General features: G+C 36.7%; 3 protein-coding genes across 3 annotated transcripts in view; 1 reads left to right on the top strand and 2 right to left on the bottom strand.

Annotated features, from left to right (window-relative positions):
• Positions 1-10,591, bottom strand: part of shda (Src homology 2 domain containing transforming protein D, a) — an 11,835-nt gene extending 1,244 nt beyond the window's left edge. Inside the window, exons 1-7 of the mRNA XM_043233543.1 lie at positions 10,250-10,591; positions 9,048-9,112; positions 8,522-8,858; positions 6,644-6,797; positions 6,223-6,420; positions 3,812-3,992; positions 2,015-2,134 (exon numbers count right to left, since the gene is read on the bottom strand). Of these exons, the coding sequence (XP_043089478.1) occupies positions 2,015-2,134; positions 3,812-3,992; positions 6,223-6,420; positions 6,644-6,797; positions 8,522-8,854 (986 nt within the window). The 5' untranslated portion in view covers positions 8,855-8,858; positions 9,048-9,112; positions 10,250-10,591. The remainder of the gene's footprint in view (positions 1-2,014; positions 2,135-3,811; positions 3,993-6,222; positions 6,421-6,643; positions 6,798-8,521; positions 8,859-9,047; positions 9,113-10,249) is intronic.
• A 731-nt stretch (positions 10,592-11,322) lies between these two features.
• Positions 11,323-15,905, bottom strand: yju2 (YJU2 splicing factor homolog). The gene is made up of 8 exons (XM_043233502.1): positions 15,749-15,905; positions 15,367-15,467; positions 14,669-14,813; positions 14,430-14,564; positions 14,041-14,222; positions 13,163-13,307; positions 12,597-12,768; positions 11,323-11,852 (listed from the first exon to the last, which is right to left on the bottom strand). Exons 1-8 carry the CDS (start codon positions 15,770-15,772, stop codon positions 11,734-11,736), a joined length of 1,023 nt encoding a protein of 340 aa, XP_043089437.1. The 5' UTR covers positions 15,773-15,905; the 3' UTR covers positions 11,323-11,733.
• Positions 15,906-16,583: 678 nt separating this feature from the next.
• Positions 16,584-25,871, top strand: part of scn12aa (sodium channel, voltage gated, type XII, alpha a) — a 51,528-nt gene continuing 42,240 nt past the window's right edge. The window contains 3 exon segments of the mRNA XM_043233500.1: positions 16,584-16,901; positions 22,874-23,180; positions 24,426-24,544. Coding sequence (XP_043089435.1) covers positions 22,914-23,180; positions 24,426-24,544 — 386 coding nt within the window. The 5' untranslated portion in view covers positions 16,584-16,901; positions 22,874-22,913.

Raw genomic sequence — 25,871 nt, forward strand, 5'->3', positions numbered from 1 at the left:
ACGAGTTTGCATTTCACTTCGCGTGACCGACCGGGAACGGTAGAAATGTGTCGGTCGGTAAAGACAGCGCTAATACCGTTTTACAACCATAGCAGTAGGAGACCGCTCACTGCTACTCGGTAATTAAAAAAAAAATAAACTAAATGAAAAATGTTACACAGTTTAACCGTGTAAAGCTTATGGTTTCATAATTTATATGCAACTTTCTAAAAAGAAACAAAACGTCGCTGTTGTACACAATCTACTACATGCATTCTGTCATCTTATTGATGGTTCATATTTTTAAGCAAGTAAAAAGCCTTTTAGTAAAATTGTACAAAAGCTTGCTTTCAGCTCATGCTTCTGCTGTGAAATATTAATCAACTGATGCTCAAACTGAGCACACCTTAGGACATTAATGGGAGATAGACACAGGAAAAAAAAAAAAAAAAAAAAAAAATATATATATATATATATATATATATATATATATATATATATATATATATATATATATATATATATATATATATATATATATGTATGTGTGTGTGTGTGTGTGTGTGTGTGTGTGTGTGTTTTCAAAAATAGATAACTCAGTTTAACAATTCTCAATAATCATGCATTTACGTTGTGCAGCTAACAAAAAAAACATGATAAAGTAATAAACACGAATTTTGACATTTGATTTTTCTGTTGTGAATAAACTCTTCATATATATACACTGCTATACTGTTGAAGATCTCACTGATTTTCATTACAAGCTGTTAGAACATTATGGCCATCTGAATATCAGCAACTGCTATAAAAGTCTGGTGTATGAAATGGTTTTTTTTTGCGCATTTTCTGAAGTTTCGATAAACTGGTTAATTTAAAAAAAAACTAAAAAAAACATTCGGGTCAACCTTTACAGGTTTAGACTAAAAGCTACTAATGATAAAATATAAATAATGATATAAAAAGCTAAATAGAATAAATTAAAAACTAAAATCACTAAAGCTAAAATGAAACCTGAAAACAATTAAAACCAATTTAAAATATGAAATGACTATAATATTATATAAACAGTACTAAAGCTCTAGCACTGAATTGGAAGCAGTAGGGAAATTTAGAAACATAATTGCAACTTGCAATGATAAAAAAAACAAAAAATGAACAAAAAGGAAAAATAAATACAATGTAGCACATTTCCTTTGTAAAGTATTTCATTTGCTGGATCATTTCACAATTATGAATGGAATTATGACAATAATTGCTATATAAAGCATAACAATGCTGTGGATAAATTGTATAAATAATTCACACAGTCTATAAAATACTGAAAGATAAAATTAACACCATGATGTAAGATTTTGATCATACCGCTCACTCCAATAAAATTGCAAAGCAGCCATAATTTTGGTTGGCGCTACATTATTAATAACATGCTTAATGCATTCAGACCCAAACAGAACACCTCAAAGCTGAATATATCTCACAGAACTAGAATAACATGATAACTGCCCTCCAGCAGCAGAAAGCGCAGGTAGCATGAGGGGGAAGGAGTGCTATTAATACTTCAGAGCACATCTTGATGCACAAAAATAAAGAGAGGCTGCAAGGAAATACCAGACGGTTGCCAGGGAGCTGTTATATGGTTGCTAGGGTGTTCAGACTGCTCCCTAATTGGTTTCTTACTGGTCAAAGTCCAATTAAAACCACCCTCAAGTACCTATGATAGTTCGGTCCAAAGAAAATGGAAATATCAAATGTTTCATATAGAATAGCTGGATGTTAATTTGTGGCAAACATTTTGTGTCCACAAAACGAAGACCTTAACAAGAACAGTTTGCTCTATTTATATGACTGTTTCGCAGAAGAGAGGCGCTAAACAGTAGCTGGACGTTTAGAGCGCACTAATAGTCATCGCTCGCTCTGAGAGAAGTCACAGCATGACATGAATTGCAGCAGGAATTGATACGAAAATCAAAACGATAAAATAGTGACTGAACATTAAACGCTGTACGACAGCCCGAGACACGGTGTTTGAGCGTACCTGAGAGACAGCGAGTAGTCGTTTCTGCTCGTCTGGCTTTTCCTCACCAGGTAACTGCACTCTTTGCACAGCGTCAGCAGGGATTCGGCTTCCGAGCGAGTCAGAGCACCGTGGTACCACCTGAAGCACACACAGATCGGCCGCCATTAGGGTTTTACAACACCAGCGTTTCAGTAGCTGATCAATACCTGTGAAGCGTCACGACACTCAACACTTCTGGAAATGGAGAGAGATTCAAATCCATGAATATTAGACAACCCTGCATCTCGAACTAATCACTGATCAAACTAACAATATAAATGATGTGAACCTGGACCACAGTGTTAACAGTGTTGAATGTAGTCATAAAAATACCATAGTATGTTTGCAGATGCTAAGTTAACATGATTGTTTATCTGAAAAACTATGCTACTGTCGGTTATCCTCTTTTGTAAATGTGCGTTCCGGGCCGGAATGTCGGCTTCTGTTTTGGTTTGTGAAACCCGCCCAACGTCTGTTTGCCCAATAGCGTTTCAGAACCCCAGGTTGCCAGTCGGTGGAAAACACAGCGCATTTCGTTTCAGCCATGGAAGCTGGCAAACAAAAGGGCTATGAGTTTGAATCTGGCAACCTGCGTGTGCGTCAAGTCTGAGTCGGAGGGGCCGGGTGGAAAACCCCCCCGATATTTTTCATTTTACAGCAATACCTAGCTCGACCATTTGGTGTCAATCCCACACATAGCACCTTTAAGTGTACATTTTTGGACTTTATTTGGCCGAGATGCAACGATTTAAAAATCTGGAATTGAGGGTGCAAAAAATAGAGAAAATGGCCTTTAAAAGTAGTCCAAATGAAGATGCTAGCAATGTATATTACTAATCAAAAATGAAGTTTTGATATATATAATTTACAAAATATCTTTACTTAATACGCTAACAATGTGCATCTGAAGGCACAAGAATTTTGTGGACCATGGTCAGATATAAATAGCGCACTTTTTAAACTAAGAAGAGGTTTAATTTAAATTACAACCTGCAACGGATTGGAAACATGCGTGAAATATCAATGAAACAGGTTTGTAAATAAGCATTAACACTTGCTTTTTAGCACACGTATTACTAGAATATCAGACAGTTATTAGTAGTAATAAAGCACATGATGATGACTTTTTCTACATGCATAATCCTTCCCAAACTTAACAACTACCACACTATTAATTTAACTTGACATTTATTTTAGGGAAAAGTGGTAGTTAATAAATGAATAAGTGTTACCAAATAAGCTTTTTCCCTCCAAAAGTGTAATTTTCTGTGGCTTTCTGAATGTACTAAACACCCACAGATGCAGCAGAAAACATCTGGTTCACGTCTGCATTTTCTTCAGCAACGGGCCATAATTCTTCCTAATTTTATCCTTGAAGTCAGGATTAGGCATGAATGATGTCTTTGGAATCATTCACACGTGTAAAAATCCCTTAGAGAACTGAACAATAGTAGTAATCTGGCTTAAATGAAGTCAGGAATCGTGTCTCTGCGGCGTTTTTTCTTCTGAATAAGGAAGAAAAACAAGAAAAAGGCTTGAAATGGTTGCTGAAAGCGCAATTGCAGCGAAATGCATTTTGTGAGAAGGTGCGACGTGCTATAGAGCAATATTTTTGGAATCAGCAGTAAGAAACGTGTATTGGGTGTCACTCTGCAAAAACTAGCTACTATCTGAAAACCATATCTCCGTATTATTTGTGATTAAATATTACAGCTTCTCACTTATGCATCTGCCAGTTGTATTCATTACTTCAAGCAGCACAGTGATATTACATACACTTGTTTCTCCAGAGGCAGCATGGGATCCACTCTCTCTCCCAGAATGCCATGCGAGTTGCTGGGTTTGTGCAGGCTGGTGGCTCTGCTGGACGAAGGGCTGATTCTGGACGCTCCTGACTTCCTCTGTGCCTCGTCGCGGGGCAGTGTGCACTGATCCCACTCTCTGGCTTCAAAAGTTACTACAAAACATTAAAAAAAGGGTCTCACTTCAGTTTGGGGACCATTTCTCACAGTCAACTCATTATTAACTATAACTTCTGCCTTGATAGACTCTTAAGTTGCAGATTATTAATAGAAGGATAAACAATTACCAAAGAAATATGTTTCTAAAAATGCAAGCAAACAGGAAAAATAAGAAGAAATGATAATGATAAAAAAAAAATGATATCCATTAAAAAAATTGTGAATATATTAATTTATATTTTTATTTATAAATAAAATATTCAGACTTTTATGCTTGAATAACATTATATTTGTATACATTTTCTCATGTGTTCTGTTTTCATTCATGCTTTCCCCATAAAATAAACTACTGCAATAATACTATCACATAAACACATTCAGTAAATAAGTAATTGACGGCAACTATTAATTTTAACTACACAAATTAATACAGCAAAAAGTTACTACAAAACAATTAGAAACTTTAAAAATGCAACCAAAAAGAGTGACATAGAAATTACACTTTGCATTATATAAATATAAATATAAAACTTTTTTTTTTTTTTTTTTTTTTACAGATTTTATTCACAAAAAAAAAAATTATAAATTTTAGATTCTTTTAAAATATTTTACGGATTAATGTTAATATTTAAATGTGCTTTAATTGCTTTCCTTTATAATTTTATAGCGGAAAACAAATGTGCAGCATTAAATTATGCAGTACATCTTACAATTATATTTTGAAACATAGAACATTATGACAGTGAGCAAAAAACAACACTTGCCCAATATTTGAAAAAGCACTAACATTCTATATTTACGATTTAAGGGTTTGTTCGACTCAGTATCCCTCAGTAGAAGTGATAGAAGTAGCTACTGTCTCCCAGCATCACTGTTCCTGCTGTGTCTCGGTAGAAGAGGATTCCTCCTCTGATTTTAAGAAGCTCTTGCCATGTTTGTGAGGAATATGCATCTGATAGAGCGTGAACAATCCATGAGACAACCAGCTATCTGATCAGAAGTGATGAAATGACCGTGTGATGAAGAGTGTGTGACATTTCAGTCACATAGGAAGAGATAAATATATATATGTGTGTGTGTGTGTGTGTGTGTGTGTGTGTGTGTGTGTTTGTGAAAGTGATGCAGGGCAGAAGTCACACAGTGGGTCTAATCTTTCTGCATGACTGCTCTACTTGTCTTTTTTTCTTCTCCGGTCTCCATCAATACCCCCCACACACCCCTTTCTTTCTCATGTGCAGGAGAAAAGACAGACGCACCCACGGATTATTTTACTGGATGCAGACAATCCATTGTTTAGAGCAGCGAATGATATTGAATGAATGACATTGTGCTTATAAATTAGTTTGTTAATGCCTTAAACAGTATTCAGGGTTAAAAATTAACTTTCAGCCACAGCTGCTAACGGCAAAACTGCATTTTTATTATTATATGAAAAGCAGGCATGAATTAAATAGGCCTAAATTAATATGAATGATTTATAATTATAGTTTACTTAAATATAGTTAATTTAATAAACATTACTCATATTTTTTATTATTATAAATTACGTAAATCATTTGAGAAATACTATTATTGCAACAACATTAAGCAAACACTGCAATAACAAGGCTTAATAATAATAATAATGATAATAATAATAAGTTTTTGACATTATTCAGTTAAATAATAATATAAATATTTTAAAATGATCAGTAAAGAATCAATGACCCCACGTAAACAATGCAATAATCATTATTATTATTATTATTATTTGTTATAAATATTTAAAACTATCAATTTAGAAACAAGAAATACATTACTTTAACACTACTGAGTAGAGAAATTATTATTAATAATAATAACAACAACAACAACAACTTATTTGATGTTATTCAATTGATTATTATTATTATTATTATTATTATTATAAATTAAAAAAATCACTAAAGAAATATTACCATTACTATAATACTAAACAACTAATGCATAATATGTATTATTCATGATATATAATAATTTTTATTACAATAATATACAAAATCAATAACGAAAAGCATAACCATTGCTATAAAACTATCAAGTATAAATAATAAAATTCTACAGAACAAGAATAAGTTTGATAACTAATATTTACGGCCAACGCTAAACCTGAGCTTTTGTTGTGGCAAATAACACGTTCTGGTAAACTACATCCTACAAGCACGCTGGTGTGGACGGAGCCCATCTCCACCTCACAGTGCGTCTTACCGGCGAAGGCTTTGGAGATGTTCTCTTTCTTCCACTCCCAGGGCTGGTCGTACTCATCCGCGGGCCTCTCGTCGTCCTGGGGCAGACGGCTCTCTCTCTCGTCCTCCACGGGGCCCGCCCGGGGCCGAACTCTCTCCTCGTACGGGCTGTCGTAGAGCTGCGGGCTGCTCCTGCCCCGATCTGTGCTGTGCTGGAGCTCTGACACACGACAAACGCATTCGACTCAACCAGACGACACAATATTACATTACATACGGACACTGTGAAAGAGAACGGGGACTGGAGTTGTCGAGCTTCGAAAAACATTTACGAGAATACCGCACACCGCTGTCCAGACCACAAATTAAACGGGGTGAAATAACGGCGGCTGAATAACTGCTCTCTTTGGTATTATAAGATATCCAGTGGGGAACTGCTGTACCGCTTATGAACCGCTGGGCCTCAAACGGCTCCATGTAGCTGCTGCAGGCTTCTACGGCGTTCTGCTCCCAGCCGGGTCGGGGCCGCGGATCCGGCCTGGCGTCAAACGGGTCCGAGTAATCGGTCTCCCCGACCGCAGGAGCCGAGGGAACCACCTGAGGAAAAAGAACCAGGATGACGATCATATGAATCAGAAATGAGGACAGCTGCAGAGTTTTACACCGTATGCAATTCTGGCAGATTTTTTTACTTTTCTATTTAACTTCATGTACTAAAATATACCTAAAATATAAATGAACGCCACATTAACCAATTAAAACAAAAACAAAACAGTAAATATTATTACTAAATGACAAAACATACCAAAATAAATAGAACCTTAAAAGAAACTTTAAATAAAAATGGACACACACACACACACACACACACACACTACTTTTTCATTTATATAGATTTTTTTATAATAATTAAAAAACAAACATTTATAATAATAATAATAAGAAAAAGAACAATAAATGATTGGTCTACTCAGTAGTGTTATATTAATGTATGTGTTTAATGATTATTTAAATGTTAATTGTATAATTATCAATACATTTATGAATAATTGAAATGTATTATAGGAATATAAATAATATTGAATAGAAAAAATAACTACTATTTTTGTTTAGTTTATTACAAACAAACAACAACAACAACAATAATAATACAGAATATATAGAATAAGGTAAACAATGCAATAATAAAGTTGAATAATTATCGAAAAAAATATTATTCTTCTGTAGAATTATTAAACTTTATAATTGGATTGTTTATTTGAAGATGTACACTTTGTATTGACCATTTTTAAATATAATAAAAAATAAACCAAGAACTAAAATATTTTTATATATTTATATATATATATATAATATATTATATATTATATTTATATTATATTTTATATTACACAACAAATTATGCATTTGCACTTTCAATTAACGTTTCAGTACAATCTTTTATATGAACTTTTATATAACCGACATTTAAAAAAGTTGTAAAATCTAAAAATAAAAGCCAATTCAAAACATTAATACCCGCAAGCAAAAACATTACAGACTCAAAACTTTAAAGACGGCAACCTTTCGGTCTAAAAACGAATTCCCAGTCTCTTTCGAAAGCACACACACAAAAGTATATACTATAATAGTACAATTATTCTCATCATTTTTCTTGTCCAGTCTGAAAATTGTCAGCCACTGATTGCATTATTCTTATGTTGCACAGAAAAAAAAAAAACAATGTTAATTGTTGTTTTGCTGCAGAAAAAGGAGATATATGAACCAAAATTTTGAGTGACATAACATTTCGGACACACAACCCCTTTATAAACTGAAACAACAGAGAGAGAGAGAGATATAGAGAGAGGGCTGGTGTGTGAGTCTATAATACCCGCAGGCATTGGGATTAAATGTATTTGGGTTAATGAAATGGATTCCCAATGCTCCCACCCTTCACCTCTGATGACAAAAGACAATCGTTACCAGGAAACACGAGCACACTGTGTTTGTTATGAGACTCGTCCAGGACACGTGCACCAAACAAATCTACCTTAAAACGGCACGGCAATCCTATTAAAACGACCCCTGCGACTCTCTTCACCCAACCGTGTTTAGGACATATTGACTGGTATTGAATCACGATGAAAAAAAAACTGACCTAGATTAACAACCATTGGTAAAAAGATTCACTTAAACAAACACTCATTATTACTACAACATTAGAAGAGGGGAAACACCAAGCCTTTTTCACTTAATTCTTAAAAGCACTTAATTCGTACTGAATACAGTCCAGTGCGACCACTTTAAGCTCTCTGTATGTTAAGAAAACAAGAACTTACAGGGGCCTGCGGTTCCTCAAAGGTCACGATGTTCAGTGGTATTTTGCTACGCCCGAATTCCTGAGATTCCACTTTTATCAGCCTGTGTTTGGGAGAGACGATCTTCACCTCCATGCCGTTGGACAGCACCGCGCCGAACGCGGGGAACGCTTCCACCGAACCCGAGCCGTTCACCGCCCGGTTCTCGGGGGGTTCGTAAGGGTCCTCAAAGTCCAGGTCTTTCTGAGCCCTGTAGGCCCGTAGGATTTCGCTTTCGGTGTAATCCGGTTTCGGGGGCTGCGGCGGTCCTTTCCTGCTGCCAAAACTTAGGTGATCTCTAAACCACTTTGCCATGGGTCTGCGACCAAGACAAGAACGAAAGAGATCCAAAACGAGGTTAAAAGCGCCGTTAGGCTACTAATAAAGGACTTTATCCCAGTTCTTTCATTGGACACCATCCATAAATCCTGAAACACCTAACCAATAAGTTACTTATTGCTCACAGAGCGTCAATAAATGGCAAAGACGCCGTTGTGCAATAGCTCACCTCAGTTTCCCCAATGCATCGATGCTTTAGAACATCCAGCGCCTATTTGCTTGCAATAAATTGATCTGGAAAGAAAAGCAAGAAACGTAAAGAAAGGCAGATTATTTTGAGCCTCCACCCCTAGACTTGCCCCACTGGAAAAGACATATTACAGTAATAACTCAAAACACTGTTATTTAACCTCACGTCTTTCATTCTGCCGTGGGACACAAAAGCAGTTAGTTAGCAGAATGACTAGGCAGCTCTTTTTCATCCAATTAAAGCGAATGGCGACTTTGTCAATAACTTAGATATCCGTCCTCACAGAAATCTCTCACATGACTTAAAATACACCAAATGAGTAACTCTGGTGATGCTTATTTTCCTTTTTAAAGCGCAGAAACAAAGTCACGGTCACTTTCATTGGTTGAAAAACGATGCAGTGAAAGTGAACAGTGACCGAGGTCGTCAGCCCCCCCTCACATTTTGCCTAACAACAGCTTTTGTGTTTCAAGGATAATGGAAAACAATAGGATTTGGAACAAAACCGGCGTGAGCGAACCGTTACATAATTTACTTTTTTTTTTTTGGCGAGCGGTTCCTTTAAGCAAACAGATTTCGTCATATATATATTAGCAGATCAGCCTAATGCCTTCGTACTCGGGTGATAAACGAACCGAGTCGGCGATGGTTTTATGTATAAATGAAATGCACAGGCGATATGATTCAAAAAGAAAGTTTCACGCACGCAAAAACTCGCGGTGGCAAAAAAAAAAAAATTCCTGTCAAAACAAGAACATGCACCAACTGCACACACCCACTTTCTTATTGTTCCCCCTTTAAATCAGCGCACAACAGAGACATTAGCACGTTTCTTAAACTGAAATAGACAACAACTCTCATTACAGATTAAAACTAATGTTAGCAACCCTGCTAACGTCTTTAAACTCCGCCACCTCACGTTACGGTCACTTTATTTGTCGATGAACGTGATTGTACGCACGGTTGCTGTAATGAATTGAACGTGTAATTCAAACGCACAACTAATTTGTAGCACGAAAGTAAGAATGAACAAATACAAGCCGCGTTTCGTTAGCCGGCTCGCTTGCTGGCTAACTATGCAACGCGATCCCAGACGAGCGTGCGCAAACCGCTCGTCCGATTCGAGGATATAACTAACTAAAACAGCTCGGAAGCCCTCGAAACATTTGCAAAACACTTACCTCTCAACGACGGATGGACGGACGGAAGTGAGCAAGTAAAGCAGCCGCGAGGGGAATCTCAGAAGCGGCGAGCGTGCGCACGTGCGGATGGATGGATGAGTTGCATCGGATTGCATTGGTCGATGCAGCTCGGCTCGGCTGGCGAACAGCACGCAAACCCGACTTGTTGTCGGAGCCCCACCGGAGAGTTGCATTGTCTTTGTTCTTGCTGAGGCATTTCGTTTCGCGCGCCGTGCAAAACCGCGCACGTCTGCGAAGCGCAGGGTTTTAAACGAATAAAGCGATCGAGCGCGATTAAACGCACGTAAGCAGGGGGGTCCTGGTCAACCACACGCACATTAAAAGACGCGACCCGATTCAATACGCGCCCCATCTGTCACACCGGCTCTCATTAACAGCTTCTCCGTCGGCATACAGAGGTCAAACTGTAAGGTTAGAAGGTCACCGACACTTTGGTGGATCAATATGGGAGATGGTGAATGACGGCCTGTCCACACACAGGATTGCATTAACATCACATTAGCAAATGTTACCTTTAACACCTAAACAAGCCACTGATACCATTAGCTGAATGTCAAATTAAGTAACTTCTGGCAAACTTACATCACACCTTTATTATGGAAGCCTGTATCTTGCACGGATTAAAAAAAGCAATTGCGGGTTTTTATCTCATATTTATGACTTTTTATCAGAATTTCAAGACCTAAACATAGAATCGCACTGTTGCAATTATAATAATAATGTTGTAATAAACATCATTTTTATCCTTAGTTTAAATCTAGCATTTCTTCGGAAGTGTAAGATACATCATAACGGCAAGATATACACATACGCAGATTTTTTCCATAACAGAATTGGTTTTCCTACATTTAATGCTACTGAAAGACAGCATAAATGCAGTACAATGTGACGATATATTGATACAATGCATACATTAAGATACTAGTGGCTAAAATTGGTGCGAGCCAACATGTACCTACGCTGAAATTTTATCTTGGCTGTATAAAAATAACTTTCGTGAAGCTCACAATATAGACGATATTTGATGAATAATAACATCTGAAGTCAGCCCGTTCTCAGAAACAAAACATAAAAGCGCTTTATTTGTTTAATGTTTGGGAAGATGAATATGGGATTAGAGATGATCAGTGGAAATTAGATTCAGATTCACTCGTCTCCACTGAAACCCTCAAATGCACTTCCTTGTATTGATTGAGGTAGCATGGAGAAACAAATACTACATCATAGAGTGCGTAATACATTAGAAGCACATTACAGAGTGCATTAGAGACAGTGGGATGATGCGGATCTAATAGACTCGATGAAACAAACCATGCTCCTCCATCTTAAAAAGGTAATCACAGAAAAATAAAAATCTCTTGATGTGGAGTCCAGGTTAAGGAAACTTAAAGTGGTCTGTGAACGGAAAGGTGGTCTGAAAATAAACGTTTCCGAGCCCCAAAAAGGCCACAGCCTTTTCCATCCTAGTCAGAGTTGCTGTCATCGCTGTCTGTATACGCCCCCAAGAGGCTGAGAGAAGAACCGTTCTGAGATGAAACCGCCTGAGCTTTGAAAGCCGTGGAGGACTCTGGTTTGGCAGCACCTGCATGAAAGCACAGGTTAACGGAGGCGGTCATATCCTAAACTATGTCCTGATACATAAATGCAACGTTAGGGTGGAAATTGTAGTGGGTTTTATCATAGGTACCAAATCCCTTCATTTTTTTGCCTGAACAGTTAATAAAAAAATGCTTCTCCACTTCACATCTGTTCAATTCCTTGATTCTAGAGAAATAACAATAACCCACAATAACAACTCCTCATATTCTCATATACATCCACTTGCAATCAATCAATCCATCCATTCATCCAAATCTAAACTGCAATCTATATATATATATATAGATCAAATAATAATTAAGTTTATTTATTAGTTATATTAATCCAATTAGTTAATAAAATAAATTTGTTTATTAAATAAGTTATATTTAATTATTTTTAATAAAAGGTAATAATGCTAATAATTAATAATTCACTTATTATTTTTTTTACTAAATACATGCATAAAACATTTTTTTAATTAAACTTAATTATATATATATATATATATATATATATATATATATATATATATATATATATATATATATATATATATATATATATATATGGGTCAGAAAATTTGTTTTGTATTAATATTTTGAAAAAAGTAAAAAAAAAAAAATTCAAATAAATGCTGCTTTTTACCTTTCAATTCATCAAAATTTCCACAAAAATATGAAGCAGCACAACCGTTCACAACATGTGTAAAAATCTGAAAGAGCAGCGATTCATGATCGTCACAAACCTGTTTGTGTGTCAGCGGTCCGTCGCGGCGCAGCGGCAGCAGGTTTACAGGCAGAATCTGCTGCTTTCTTCCTCACCACCAGAGACCCCAGAGCTCCTTTCCCACCCAGACCTCCGACGCTCCTCTCCCAGCTCTCCGCCTTCTGTTTCTTTACACCCACAGATGATGATCCCTGTGGAGATCAGGAGGAAACCAGCACAAACATTAATTAGAGAAACAGATGGAGCGATTGAAGAACACAAAGACAACAGAAAAACACATGTAAGCTAAAAGAACAATTCATTTTAGCACAGTCAGCAGTCTTTATTGTGCAGCAATGCCTGGCTGACTGTGATTATCCTGTTTAATGTTTATTGTGACAAATAACCAAATCAACATGAAATAATGAATTATTTGCCCGAGAGCAAGAATAACTGCAGCATGTCGCAGCTGACCAATCACAGTGGCGTGAACGAAGGAAAAATCTAAGACTTTTTCCAATTCATAGTAAACGTTTTCAATAAAAAACTTCAATATCAAATAAAACAGGCTAGATTTGAATCTAACGAGGTGGTCTTTCTCTCCACCTGCGGTCCCGTGTTTCCATCAGTGGTGAGGATGTCTGTGGGTTTATCAGCCGCTTGTTTCCTGCTTGGGTCTTTTGCATCTTCTGTGTCTTCTTCAGAGTCAGAGTCCCTCAGTCGTTTGACCAGAGCTCTCTCCAACATCTCTCTATGTGGAGCGAGGGAAAAGAGAACTGTAAATCACGCCACATTTTATCATTTACACTTGACACTCTTGACATCATGTGCTTGGGTGAAAAACTGTGAATACACATGACCCCATAGAGCAATTATTGTGACATGCAATGTATATGGTAAACAATATAGGCATGATTATCAAAAAACTAACTTTTAGGTTAACATGCATAGGAATATTTACATTTTGTACATAAAGTATATTTTAGATGCGGCAATCTACAGCTGCATGATTTGAGAAAAACTAATTTGTCTAATAAAAAAAAAAAGAACCCAAAAAAATGTTTTGTTTCGCTTGTTTGTAGGGCTACATTTTCATGAATTTAACAATTTGTACGTTTAATCTAACTTCTATTGGCAGAAAACCCTTAACATTTCATCTGGTGAAGTGGCTACAAATCACACTAACTCTACTCCTAAACATTTTGTGTTTTTAGTCTTGGTGATCTTGATTCAAAATCTCAACATTTGTTTCCACTCTGGAATGGCATTCCTTCTCTGGTGACATCAAATTTAACCACACCCCTCCAACCATTAGCCAGCTATAAGAGAGACACAGAAAGGAGGGGCACTAGAATAAAACCTGCCCTCCATTTAATATTCCATTTCAGTTGGAAATACGCTACCATACTGATATAAAGTCTGCAGCAACTTCTGATCCACCATCGACTTTACATGAACATGTATCTTTTTAAAGCTTTACTCACTTGGTCTCCTGTTCATCTTCCTCCTTCTCTCTTTCTTTCTGTCTCCGCTCCAACTCTTTATACTGGTCCAGCATGCCCTCGAAGTCCACCTGCGCCTGCCTCTGGTTCAGCTCCTTCAGCTCCTGCAGGTTCTCCAGCACCTCCATCTCCATCTTTGAGTCCCGCGTGCGGTTTTCCAGGACCTGCGACAACATTCAGGGAGTTACGTTTTAAGGTTCCATGGGCTTTTGTTTGCTTCCTTACAAAGATACCGTTAAGACTTTATGTATTAAATGTGGGAAAATTTGAAAAAAAAAAAAAAGCTTTTGTCAAATCCAAACTAGAACAGTTAATACCTCATAAAACATCTAATGTCACAAAACGCGCTGTCTTTAAAACTTTGATCAGACCTTCATGGGGTTATTAAGTTCCTCCTCCTCTCGCTCCTGTTGGATCTTTTTCTCCTCCTCTTCGAGCAGTTTCTCGGCCTGAAAATTTCTCGTCGCACCATGTTCCATGGCGTAATCTGTGTTCTCCGGATCTGTCTGTGAAACACAGCAATCAAAAGAAGCGCAACTAAACAAACATATCGATAAAAGTGTTCGTCTGCCGGTTTTAAACAGCGAGATGTGCGTGTTTATTCTAGTACCTTGAAAGTGATCTCAGCCAAGCATCTGGTGCATTTAATGTAGAATCTGAAAATGGGAAGCCCCAGGTACAGTTCGTTCTGAACAGTCTCCTTACGAGCATTGAACTTCTTCCCTTTGTAAATGTACTCTCCACACGTTTTACACCTGTGCAACAACAAGCATTATCTCAAAGTCGACAATTATAATGAATCAAAATCGTGGCGTTTTCCTCACTACTAAAGATGTTTCACATTTAATGTACTTAGCTTGTTGTATCCTATTTTAGCAGTAATATATATATATATATATATATATATATATATATATATATATATATATATATATATATATATAGGTCAAAGAAGAGACATCTGATTTTTGTTTTAATTCATTAAAATCTTCTTCTCACTGACCAATGGGAAAATCTAAGCGTTAGATAGAGGCAAAACACTTTTTGGGGCTATGCTTTCATTCTTAAATAATGTTTTAAAGTCATTTAATAACTTGTTTGACAATTTTTCAATACAATCTGTTGTTAGAGTGAATTACAGTTTTCTGTAAAAAGTGGTAAGATGTATAATAGTCATTATCTTATGCTCAGAAAATATAGAACAGGGAACATTTGTTCCATTAACCTCGGTGCAAAATTATTATTATCGCACATAATTAATTTCTAAAAAGATGTATTTGTTTGAAACTTGCAATACTGTATACATACCTCATATTAAATGGAGCCATCAATCTGACCACATACTGACGGTCTTTGGGCAGTTTGAGTTTAGGGATTTTAGACGGATCAAAATCCGGAGGATAGTATTTCTGAGGAAAAACATTAACACGCGCTGTAAAGTGAGAGTTTATCACAGTAATACCCTCTGTAAACAGAAACCGATCTCAAGGATTACCCCAGGAGTGTATTTAAGATTATGTTAACATACACGTGCTTCATTAACAGCGAAAACATCACACAATAAATTAGCGAAGCGACTTATTTAACGTCTATATTCCGTAGCTACATCATTAGCATGCTTACACTACTACTCTAAGAACTATTTAAACAGGTACACAACGATTTAAAAATGAAATAGGGAGATACTTACATTCAAAACTTTTCTTTCCGACATTGTTCTCTTTAATTTACTAAAACGTCAACTAAAAACGACAGATTACTTCTCGACTGTGTGTTTGTATACTAAGCGCTCAGTACGCTTCTTCTTCCTCGACGGCTGTGTGTATCTCAGTTACTCTCGCGATGGAGTGCTGCCACCAGCGGCAGGGAGCGGGTATTACAAGCGGATAGAGAAGGCAAGTGTACACCAGATAAAGAAATACATATTTATAGAATAATACAAGCAGGGTAATATAAATATGAATAGCATGCAGATATTTGTTACAAACCGGAAGGTACTAATGAGAGAGTGGCGGCTTATATATGTAAAAAACTATAGCCTACACCAAGCCACTAGAGGGAGAAGCTGGATAATAAATCAATTATTGAACAGGGAATCGTTTTAACGTCGCTTCTTATTGCTGTAATATTCGTGTCATGTTTTGGGGCGATCATTTGTATTAAAATGAATAAGTAGTTGATTGCAAATTGCAAACAAACATAAATGCATGACTTTTGATGGTTATAAGACAGCGGATGCACAACTGTACTTTAAATCTTAACAGTTGCACACTTTTTTATTTAATTATAAATCAGTCAATAAACGCTTAATACAACAGATACGTGTAATAAAAGAGTGGAGGAGTCATATTTTCTTGCAGTTTCACTCATTTGGTGCGCGCTAATGTTTGGTTAGGATGTGCGTAATCCGGCAGCGCGGCTCAAGGGCGCGCAGGGTGTTTGGCAACAGTTCCTGCGCACAGAGAGACGCGCAAACTGCTGCTGTGCGCCAAACGAGCTGGGGAAATATGCAAATGGGCTAAAAATGCACTCTGATCTTCTGGAATCGCGGACGGCGCGGGGACGCAGAGTTCTTTTTTAAATGACTGCTCGGAAAATTTAGGCAAACTTTAAATTCGGAGCGCGTAAAATGAGCGTTGCGCGGGACTTGAGGGTGATGCGTTTGTGCGGAATCCAGATTTCTGCGAAAATTTATTCACCAGCAGCAGAGCCAGTCTGAAAAATCATCCAGAGTCCTTTTCTGGGATTGGGGTTATACCTACCCGCCATGGATCAGATTGGGATTTTGGATTTACATCAGCGCAATAAATGGAAAACGCGTGGACGCAGAACGGAGTTTGCATGTAAGAAATAATATTTTATTTACGTGTAAAAAGGTTGATGAAATGTCTTGTAGTGTATAAATTCGCGCAAATCGTTCTGGTTTTCCCAATACATTTCTTTTTTGTGCATAATTAGGCTACACGTATGCAATAATTCAATACATACATTAAAAAGGGAATTGCATGTTGAATAAAGTAAAATAACAGAGGTCAAAGACAGAAGAACATCGTTAAAAGTGAAAATGCTTCAAGGTTCAGCAAAGAAACTTTGCTTTTTGTCGATGTATTGTGGATATATGATTCTTTGATCATCAAAATGGTTTTAATAGGTGCTTTAGATCAGTTTTTAGATTCTCATCTGCTGACACAGGAACATTTAGTTCAGTTCTCACCAGCACGTACAGTAAGTCCACGTCGAAAATAACGGATATGCTTTTCAATGCAGCTTGGAAATTGAGAGATTTGAGGATTTGGAATCATTCAAAACAACGAAAAAGCATCATCGGGGGAAAAACTTGCCAAAAAGATGCTAAGCGCTGATGAAAGTAAGCCATTCTAAAGAGAATAAGAAGTGCTGGAGCCGAAGGTGCTCCGATGGAAAACACGATCACGAGAGTTTGTCCATGTCCAATCCAAAATCAGAGGCACGATCAAAATCATAATTGGCACCACTGCAGTGCTGATTGGTTTCAGGAACTGTAAAGAGTCAATCTAAACCGAAAACTCTTGATTGTTTGGTGACCTTAAGGTGACTTTTTCAACGTAACCACTAGCCTGCGTCTACAATCTTAAAGGTCCTTTATTAGCATCTGCGCCTCTAGAAAGTATCTTTGTCATCCATGGAACCTTTCCATTCCACAAAAAGGTTCTTCCCAACTACCAAAATGTTCTAAGAATGTCTGAGAAATTTTTAAAACCTTCTTTTTATCCATAATGTCCAGTTAATGTATGTTTTTCTTAATCATTTTACATACAGAGTCATTTTGCATTTCATAGAAAGTTCTATGAACGATATGATTAACATTTTGCGTTACCTTTGTGAGAACATCTCCAGAGACCAGATAACTGTTAGATTAACATCTGCTCATATTGAGATAAACTTGACGTTATCGGAGAGCGTTCCCTGTTTACAGTGGAAAACGGTTTTAAAATATTAAGAAAATCATTGTTATATTAAAAACTGATCACCAAAATGTCATTTATGGAACCAAACCGGTCCTTCTATTTGCTGCAGAGACCCTTGTGATGCAGAGGCTGTGGCTTTCATCCCTGTACCTTGAATGCACTTTGGATAAATCCATCTGCTATATGCGCTAACGTAAAGGAGGATATATTTCTCTGTGTTGAGTGTTTGAACCGATCTGGTTCTCTGTCCTCACTTGTCTATCATCTGTTGGAGTTTAGCAGCCAATTCAGATGGCCTGCAGGGAGGACATGGATATAATGCATTATGGGACAGCACTCTACACGACACCTCCCATTTAATGATCCTTAATGGATCTGTTGGTTTTATTACGCCAGTCAGAACAGCGAGAAATCAGCGAAAAGCTAGCAATTGTGTTGTGAGTTTAATGAATTTTGGAGGAAAGGACAGTCGTTTCTTTCTCAAATCACAGTTAAAAAAATAAAAAAAAATACGGAAATGTTTTCTAATGCATTAAAAGGCTTTAAATAACTACTGTAATGCTTTTATATTATAACAGCTTATTTAAATGTAGAGAATTATACTGAGTTTTGTTTAGTCTTTAAGCAGATGCTAAGTGCAGTCTGACCAATAAAATATCAACAGTGTCCTTTATAAACTTAACAAGGATTTGAAACATTCATAAAAGTGATCGAATGGGAAAAAAATTGTTCTCACATTGAATAAAAGAGCTGATGCTGGCGATCTTAAAATGGACAATTTATAGGTTTGAATTATTTATAAATAGTCATCTTATTTTAGTGCTGAATACAGATTGTTTTAAAGCAGCTCCACAGTAATAAACGGGAAGCTAACAGAATCAATGATGCAAAAACACAATGCTTAATATTATTCATTATAAAGCATTATGAATACCTTTAAAAAGATATAATGGTCATAGAAAACAGATAGATGCATGTGTTTGCAGTGATCACAGAGGCCCGCCTTAATTCTCAGAAACATCTCAATAAAAGTGACTAAATAGGTAATACAATCTCTGTTTGCCGTGGGGAAATATTTGTGCTTCAGCATCCACATTGTCTGAAGGAATATGAATAATGTGCGAACTTGATTAAGAACTGTCAGGTGTCTTTTGACTGTTGGATGAAATATCGCAGTTGGCTTTGTGCAATTAATCAAAAACACACATGCTGTAGTGAATACGACAATACGGTCAGCTATTTAGATAGGTCTTTCCTCGACCAACAAAAAAGTGACATGATGTAACTCATGAAATATGAAAGATTTAAAATACAGTAGTTGAAGTAGATCAAAAAATTAAATTAAAACGGTCAAACGTTGCCATTTGTATATTATACAAAAAAAAATGGTCTTCTAAATTTAATTTAGGTGAGGACTCCCTAAATCAGTTGCACTATAAATCCAAAAGTCTAATAAAAATAAAATAACCTGCTGAAAAAGTTAATACAATCAAGAGCAGTAATACAAATAGATGAAGAACCCGGAGGACTAAAGAGTACGGCATGAAAGAGAGAAAAAAACTGTGTGTGTGTGTGTGTGTGTGTGAAAGTACTGCTTGTTAAGACGATTAACAAAATCCTGACTTTGATTACATTATGTTTGAGAGAATGTGACAGTCATTTCGATTGACATCAGTCAGACAACCCCCTCGCATCGCACTGATTTTGCATTATTAGCTGAAGGGCGGGCTGAAATTATGAATACAGGTATTTACAAACATTAATTCGAACACTAATAAGCTCGATCAAAGTCAGGAAGCCATACGCCACATTAGTAATTTAAATGACCCTTTTTATGTTCTGAATAGACTCTGTTATTGCTGTAAAGCTTCAGAAATACTGTACAAGGGCACGGACCTGATATTTTACATGAGATCAGAGACAAGTCATATGACGGATCATCTAATGGCTGTTATGTGGGTCTGGTTTCCTACAAAATAGGTTGTTGGAACAAAAAGAAATCCGTACAGTAGGTTTCGTCCAGTTTTAATGACACTGTTTATTTTGTCGGTGCATGTCACTAAGCTTATTGTGAGCGTTTCATCCGTGCATTTATTTATTTTTCCACTTTGTTATCTAATCAGAATGGCTTTGCATTCACATCTGTCCGCATTTTGGTTTGCAGTGCTCACTTTTCACAATCCAATCAACAACCAATGGATGAAATCCTGGCCTATGTTTTATGTTCTTGCGCAATAAGCCGTTTCACTCTGCAATGCCTCACGATAAAGTAGCAACTTCTGTTTTATGCCGACCTAAAATTCACTAGGCTGCGTAAGGTCATGCGCTCTAAACAGTGAATGACAATTAAGTTGTCTCTTTGCAAAATTTAAAAAGCAAAATTCACAATATTGCTATATTTTAAGCAGCAGAGCAGGGGGCTAGCAACGGCAAGGTCATGGGTTCCCAGAGAATGTTGTGTTTTATATAATAAGACATTTGCTCAGAAAGCACGAGGATAGTCAAAATGGTCTAAAATTGACCAATTTATCGTCTATTTTTGTCACCAAGAAATGGAAAAAAACGCTGCAATTTTACTCACCCCGAGGCTATATAAGATGTAAATGAGTTTCTTTATAGCAACAAAATCAGCACGTCATCACTTCCCTTATGGATCCTCTGCAGTTAATGGGTGCAGTCAGAATGGGATTCCCGAACAGCTGATAAATACACACAGCTTTTCACATCACAAGACATTAATGGACTGCAATGGTGTGAATTACTTGTGTATTAATGTGATGTTTTTATCAGCTGTTTGGACTCTCGTTCTGACGGCACCCATTCACTTCCATTGGTAAGAAAGTGATGATAAATTTACAGTAGATGCACATCACAAGCCACGTCGCACATTAATGTGTCTAAACTGACAGCTGAGTAATTCTCTACAGCTAAGAATTGTGGGTCGGATCAAGCCGCTGTAAGCCACTTTGAGGCTGTTGGTTAGATAACGCTTTCTGGTGAAGAAATGAAAACATGTCTGCCAGAAGAGGAACAGAAACTTCCTTTACCACAAGATAATCTCCAGAAACATGTCACTCCAGCGGCAATAAAAGCACAGGCTGTTAATGAGAGCAGGTCAGTCCTGTTAGTCATCAGTTTTACTAATATATGTCCTGCCTGACACTAATTTAGTCGGACGTTCCATTCAGGATGAAAGATGAAGCAGGAAGTTGAGAAGGTCAGAGCTGGATAAGCTTTTATTCATGCTGGACTTAGTGGATGATTCCTTCCTTATACAACATGTAACCGAACTGAATGAATATTGTTATGGTTAAAAGGAATGTCACAAATCTGCAGTTTTCATTATGAACTGAACATTCAAGAAATGACTAGATGGAATTGATCATCGCTTTTTGACACACGGGTAGTAGAATTTGTTTTTGTAGCTTTCGATGTCATTATGAACTATGTGGATAAATCACATAAAACCTGTCAAGACCATGTCAAGGTCATTCGTTTCTGCATAAAAATGCATGCATTTTGTGCAATAATTTTAATAAAATGAAGCACATTTTCCTATTTAAATTCTTAATATTTAAAATATATTCGAAGTATTAATGCATAATTTAGTACTTGTTACACTGCAAAAAAATCTAATGTAACTGATATTTTAAATTATACATTATACATTTACATTTAAATATTTAATTTCACAATATTACTGTTTTTACTCTATTTTTGATCATTAATATTATTTTGATCATTGATTAGCTTTGGTCAGCATGAAAGACTTAAAAAAAAATGACCATAAACCTTTGAACATTGGAGTGTGTAAAAATAAATCAATAAAAAATAATGGCATTAGATCAGAGTTTCTCAAACTGGGGTTCATGAGTTATAAAAATTAAATAATCGTTGAATAAAACAACACTTAATATTTTCAAAATACAGTGCTAAATATTTTAGACTTTATGTGATTATAAAACCAAAGAAAGATCACTGGTATTCAACAAAAAAATATTTTAAGTTTAAGTTCTAAGCCTCAACTTCAGACAAACTTTTAGTAAGAGAATATGGAGGAAGTATAGAACAAGGTTTTGAGGACAGATAGAGCTGGGTCTTATTGGCGTAACAATGAAACTGTATACCATATTCTATGAAACGTTTCCAAGGGGGAAGTAGATAAATCAAAAATAACAAAGGGCCCAGAACCGAACCCTGTGGGACACCTGTAGTAATATGTGATGACTTAGGGTGTATTCACACCTGTCTTGTTTGATTCGATTGAATCAAACTCAATTTTGTTGCCCCCATTGGTGGGGAGATTTTGGGCAGGTATGAGTACAGCGATCGCGCTCCGGTCCAGACCCAACAACCATACCGAGACCCAGCAAAATAACCTGCATGGTTGAATAAATGACCTTAGGTTAGGTTTTAGGTTTCGTTCAGAATTTCTGGTTCGCTTGCAAAACGCAAAAAAAAGCACACCAGACCAAAAAATTGTATTTGGTGTGAAACAAAGCAAGCGATCTAGAGGACTTTCCTAGTGTGAATGCACCCTTAGATTTAAACTGACAATTGTTTTGACATTTTGCGTCTTGTGCAATGACATTTTTTAACAGTCCACTGTGTGTGAAGAACACATATATGAAGCACTCACAGCCTGGAGTCTGGAGGTTTAGGCTGTGAACTGGGAATTCAGATGTTACAGGTCTGATTCCAGTAAACTTAAAGTCTCCGAGGGAAAACACTCAGGCCCTTGAGTACTGCACCTGCTGACTCCAGAGGGACTGAACCAGCAGACACTGTGATGTAAACAAGATTTTGAAATAGTTTATAGCTTCGAAGAGTGACTCTGTAACTTTATTTTCCTGTTTGACTCACTCTAGCTTTGAGTAACTTCTAGTACAGGACGATCAGGATGAAAAGATGGCGACCATGCTCTTACCAGCGGGTCCTGATGGCTTGCGACCGTACACTCGAGAGTCTCTGGCGGCCATCGAGCAGAGGATCAGCGAAGAGCGGACCAAGAACACGAAGGATAACAAGATGGACCCGGGGTACACGGAGGAGCCCAAACCCCGCGCCGACCTGGAGGCCGGGAAGGGGCTGCCTCGTATCTTTGGCGACATCCCCACAGGACTGGTCGGAGTCCCGCTGGAGGACATCGACCCTTTCTACTTCAAAAATCAGAGGGTGAGTCAGTCTGGGGTCACAAGTGGCCTTCAGATGTTTTAGTGCATCTTAAAGGAGGAGTAAGTGCTGTAAATGAGGTCTAATGGATGTGAAGTTCATGTTTTTTAGCTGATAATTGCCGCAGTCCTTGAATAGATGGATGTATTTATTTAAACGCATGTAATGATTTAGTCTTGTTTTTCTGAATCATCTACCTTGAAAGCACCTTTCTTTTAATATACCTTTTGAAAGCATCGGTTTCTTTAATATCTCAGTTTCTCTCAGACCACTATGAGACAATCTGGAAAGCAACATCTCACAGATTTGCCAACATAAAATCTGCATCAAAAGTCAAGTCTCAATATGAATGAAACACTTCTCATCAAATTTCTATTTCAAAACTAAATATATACCCTATTCGCATTCATTTATAGAAAAGTTAATAATAATAACCTAATTGAAAACCTAATTCCCAAAAAAGGCTGGTTGATTGGATCAAATGGATCATTTTAATTTTATGTTCATTCAGTAGTTTTCATTCACAATCCTGCACACTGCAAACAAATATGTTCTTATTCAGCATTTTTGTTTTGTTTTACATACTTTTCTGAGAAATGCATACAAAAACATTTTTTTTTTTATACTAACACAATTGCCAGTAGAAGACTGTGACTGGCCAATCAGAATATTACAGAGCATTACAGTCAGCCATGCGATTATCTACTTCTAATATTGCACGTCTGATGCAGATTGTTTCAGAACAATAATATTGATCAACACGGTCACTGATGTATTATGATATATGATTAAAAATATCGTACCCCTAACTGAACATCTGTTGTCTTTCTCTTTTAGTCTAACCATGCCTTGTTGTATTATTTGAACATCATAGAAAACTGCTACTTTTTAAAAGTTCAGTGGCTGGTAATAACTCATTTAAACGGTTTTAAAAGAATATACTCAAAATTTAGACAAAAATACAATAAAATGTAAAATACCTGTTTTCAGGTCGGCATCATTACTCCAGTCTTCAGTGTCACATGATCCTTCAGAAATCGTCTTAATATGCTGCTCAAGAAACATATCTGTTTATTATCAACAGTAATGCCACTTCAATACTGGTTTTTAATCAATTTTTATGCATCCTCGTTGAATAAAAGTATAAATATCTTAAAAAAACATGACCCTAATTTTTAAATGGTCTCTAAAGCAGCAGAAAAGTGCTGTTTCATCTGTCCAGACTGACTGTTTTCTCTTCTTTTCCAGACTTTTATAGTACTAAACAAGGGAAAAGCTATCTTCCGCTTCAGTGCCACATCTGCGCTCTACATATTCAGTCCATTTCACTGCATCAGAAGAATCGCCATAAGAATCCTAGTCCATTCATATCCTTCCGCTGCCTCTTAGAAGAACCTTTCTCTATGTGTGCATGCTTATCGCTTGGAGAATTACAGAGAGATTTGCTCCGTTTACAGCCGTGCTTCTGATTTGTGTTTAATAACTTGCACAGATATCAGACCCTAAGACCACAAGCTTCTCTAGAAACACAGCTGCACTGATTTCTTTTTTAATTTGCGAGACATTTTATAAATCTGATTTCCAAAAACATAATTTTGAAAGCCAGGTATACTTTGACCTGGGACAGCATGTAACCGCCGAGTACACACGTAAATACCACATATTCTCAAATAGAAATAAGGAAAGAAATAAAAAAATGAAATAAGTAGATGTAACTAGGAGGGTACCTTTTCATAAGGTATGCACTTTTAGACCCTAAAGAGTTAAAAGCACTTAAAGGGCCTGTATTTGTAACTAAATTGTATGTTTTATACCTTTTGAAAAGGTACAAGTGTCAGCTTTTGTACCTTTTTTTCTGAGAATGCACTAAATGCAATGTACTAGCAACCATCAACAACTTTATAGCAGTTGTGGTATCATTATAATGGCTTCAGCATGGGCAAACACCACTTCTATGATCAGAAAATGTAGTAAAAAGCGTTTTGCTTTTTCCCATAAGACCTCTTAACCTAATCATTATTATCAAAAGGCATCAAAAATCTGGCCCAGCAGCAAAGTGATATCCAGCTGCTCACACTTTGGGGCGAATCTAAAATGCTTACCATCCGAATTCTATTGGATTTGGTCTCATTTCTGAAACAGCTCTGTAATGTTCTTCTCTGGCATCGCCAACCAAATCCGCTGAGATTCCTCTTCTAATTCCCCAAATGAAATAAGAGCAAAGTGATTTGGCGTCATGTGACAGCTGCACGTTACAGCGCGCCGCATGCACAGATGTTTTGAGCGTCTGCGGTCGTGATGCATGCAGGTGTCCGGGCCTGTGCCAGCCGCTTCTGTGTTTTAACAATTAAAATCTATTTAGCAGAGAGACGGACAGAGGTTTATTACAGACCGTATGACAATGTCACTCCATGTCACAATATTTACTTTAAACTCCAATGACTTAGTTTTTAAATGATTAACAAAATAATAATGATTTTAATACAAAAAAAAGAACTGAAGCCTTTATATAAAGAATAATGCATCATTAAATATATATTACGCCTCTTAATGCACCTTATAATTCATGTTAAGTTGAACAATTTTTTTTTACAGTGCAACATTTGAAAGTATAATGCCAATTTCCAACATAACAAGGAATTTTTAGACATTTTAGTTCATTTTAACATTGGTTCCAATTATTTATAAAAAGAT

The sequence above is a fragment of the Puntigrus tetrazona genome, unplaced genomic scaffold (assembly GCF_018831695.1).
Source record: "Puntigrus tetrazona isolate hp1 unplaced genomic scaffold, ASM1883169v1 S000000846, whole genome shotgun sequence".
NCBI lineage: Eukaryota > Metazoa > Chordata > Actinopteri > Cypriniformes > Cyprinidae > Puntigrus > Puntigrus tetrazona.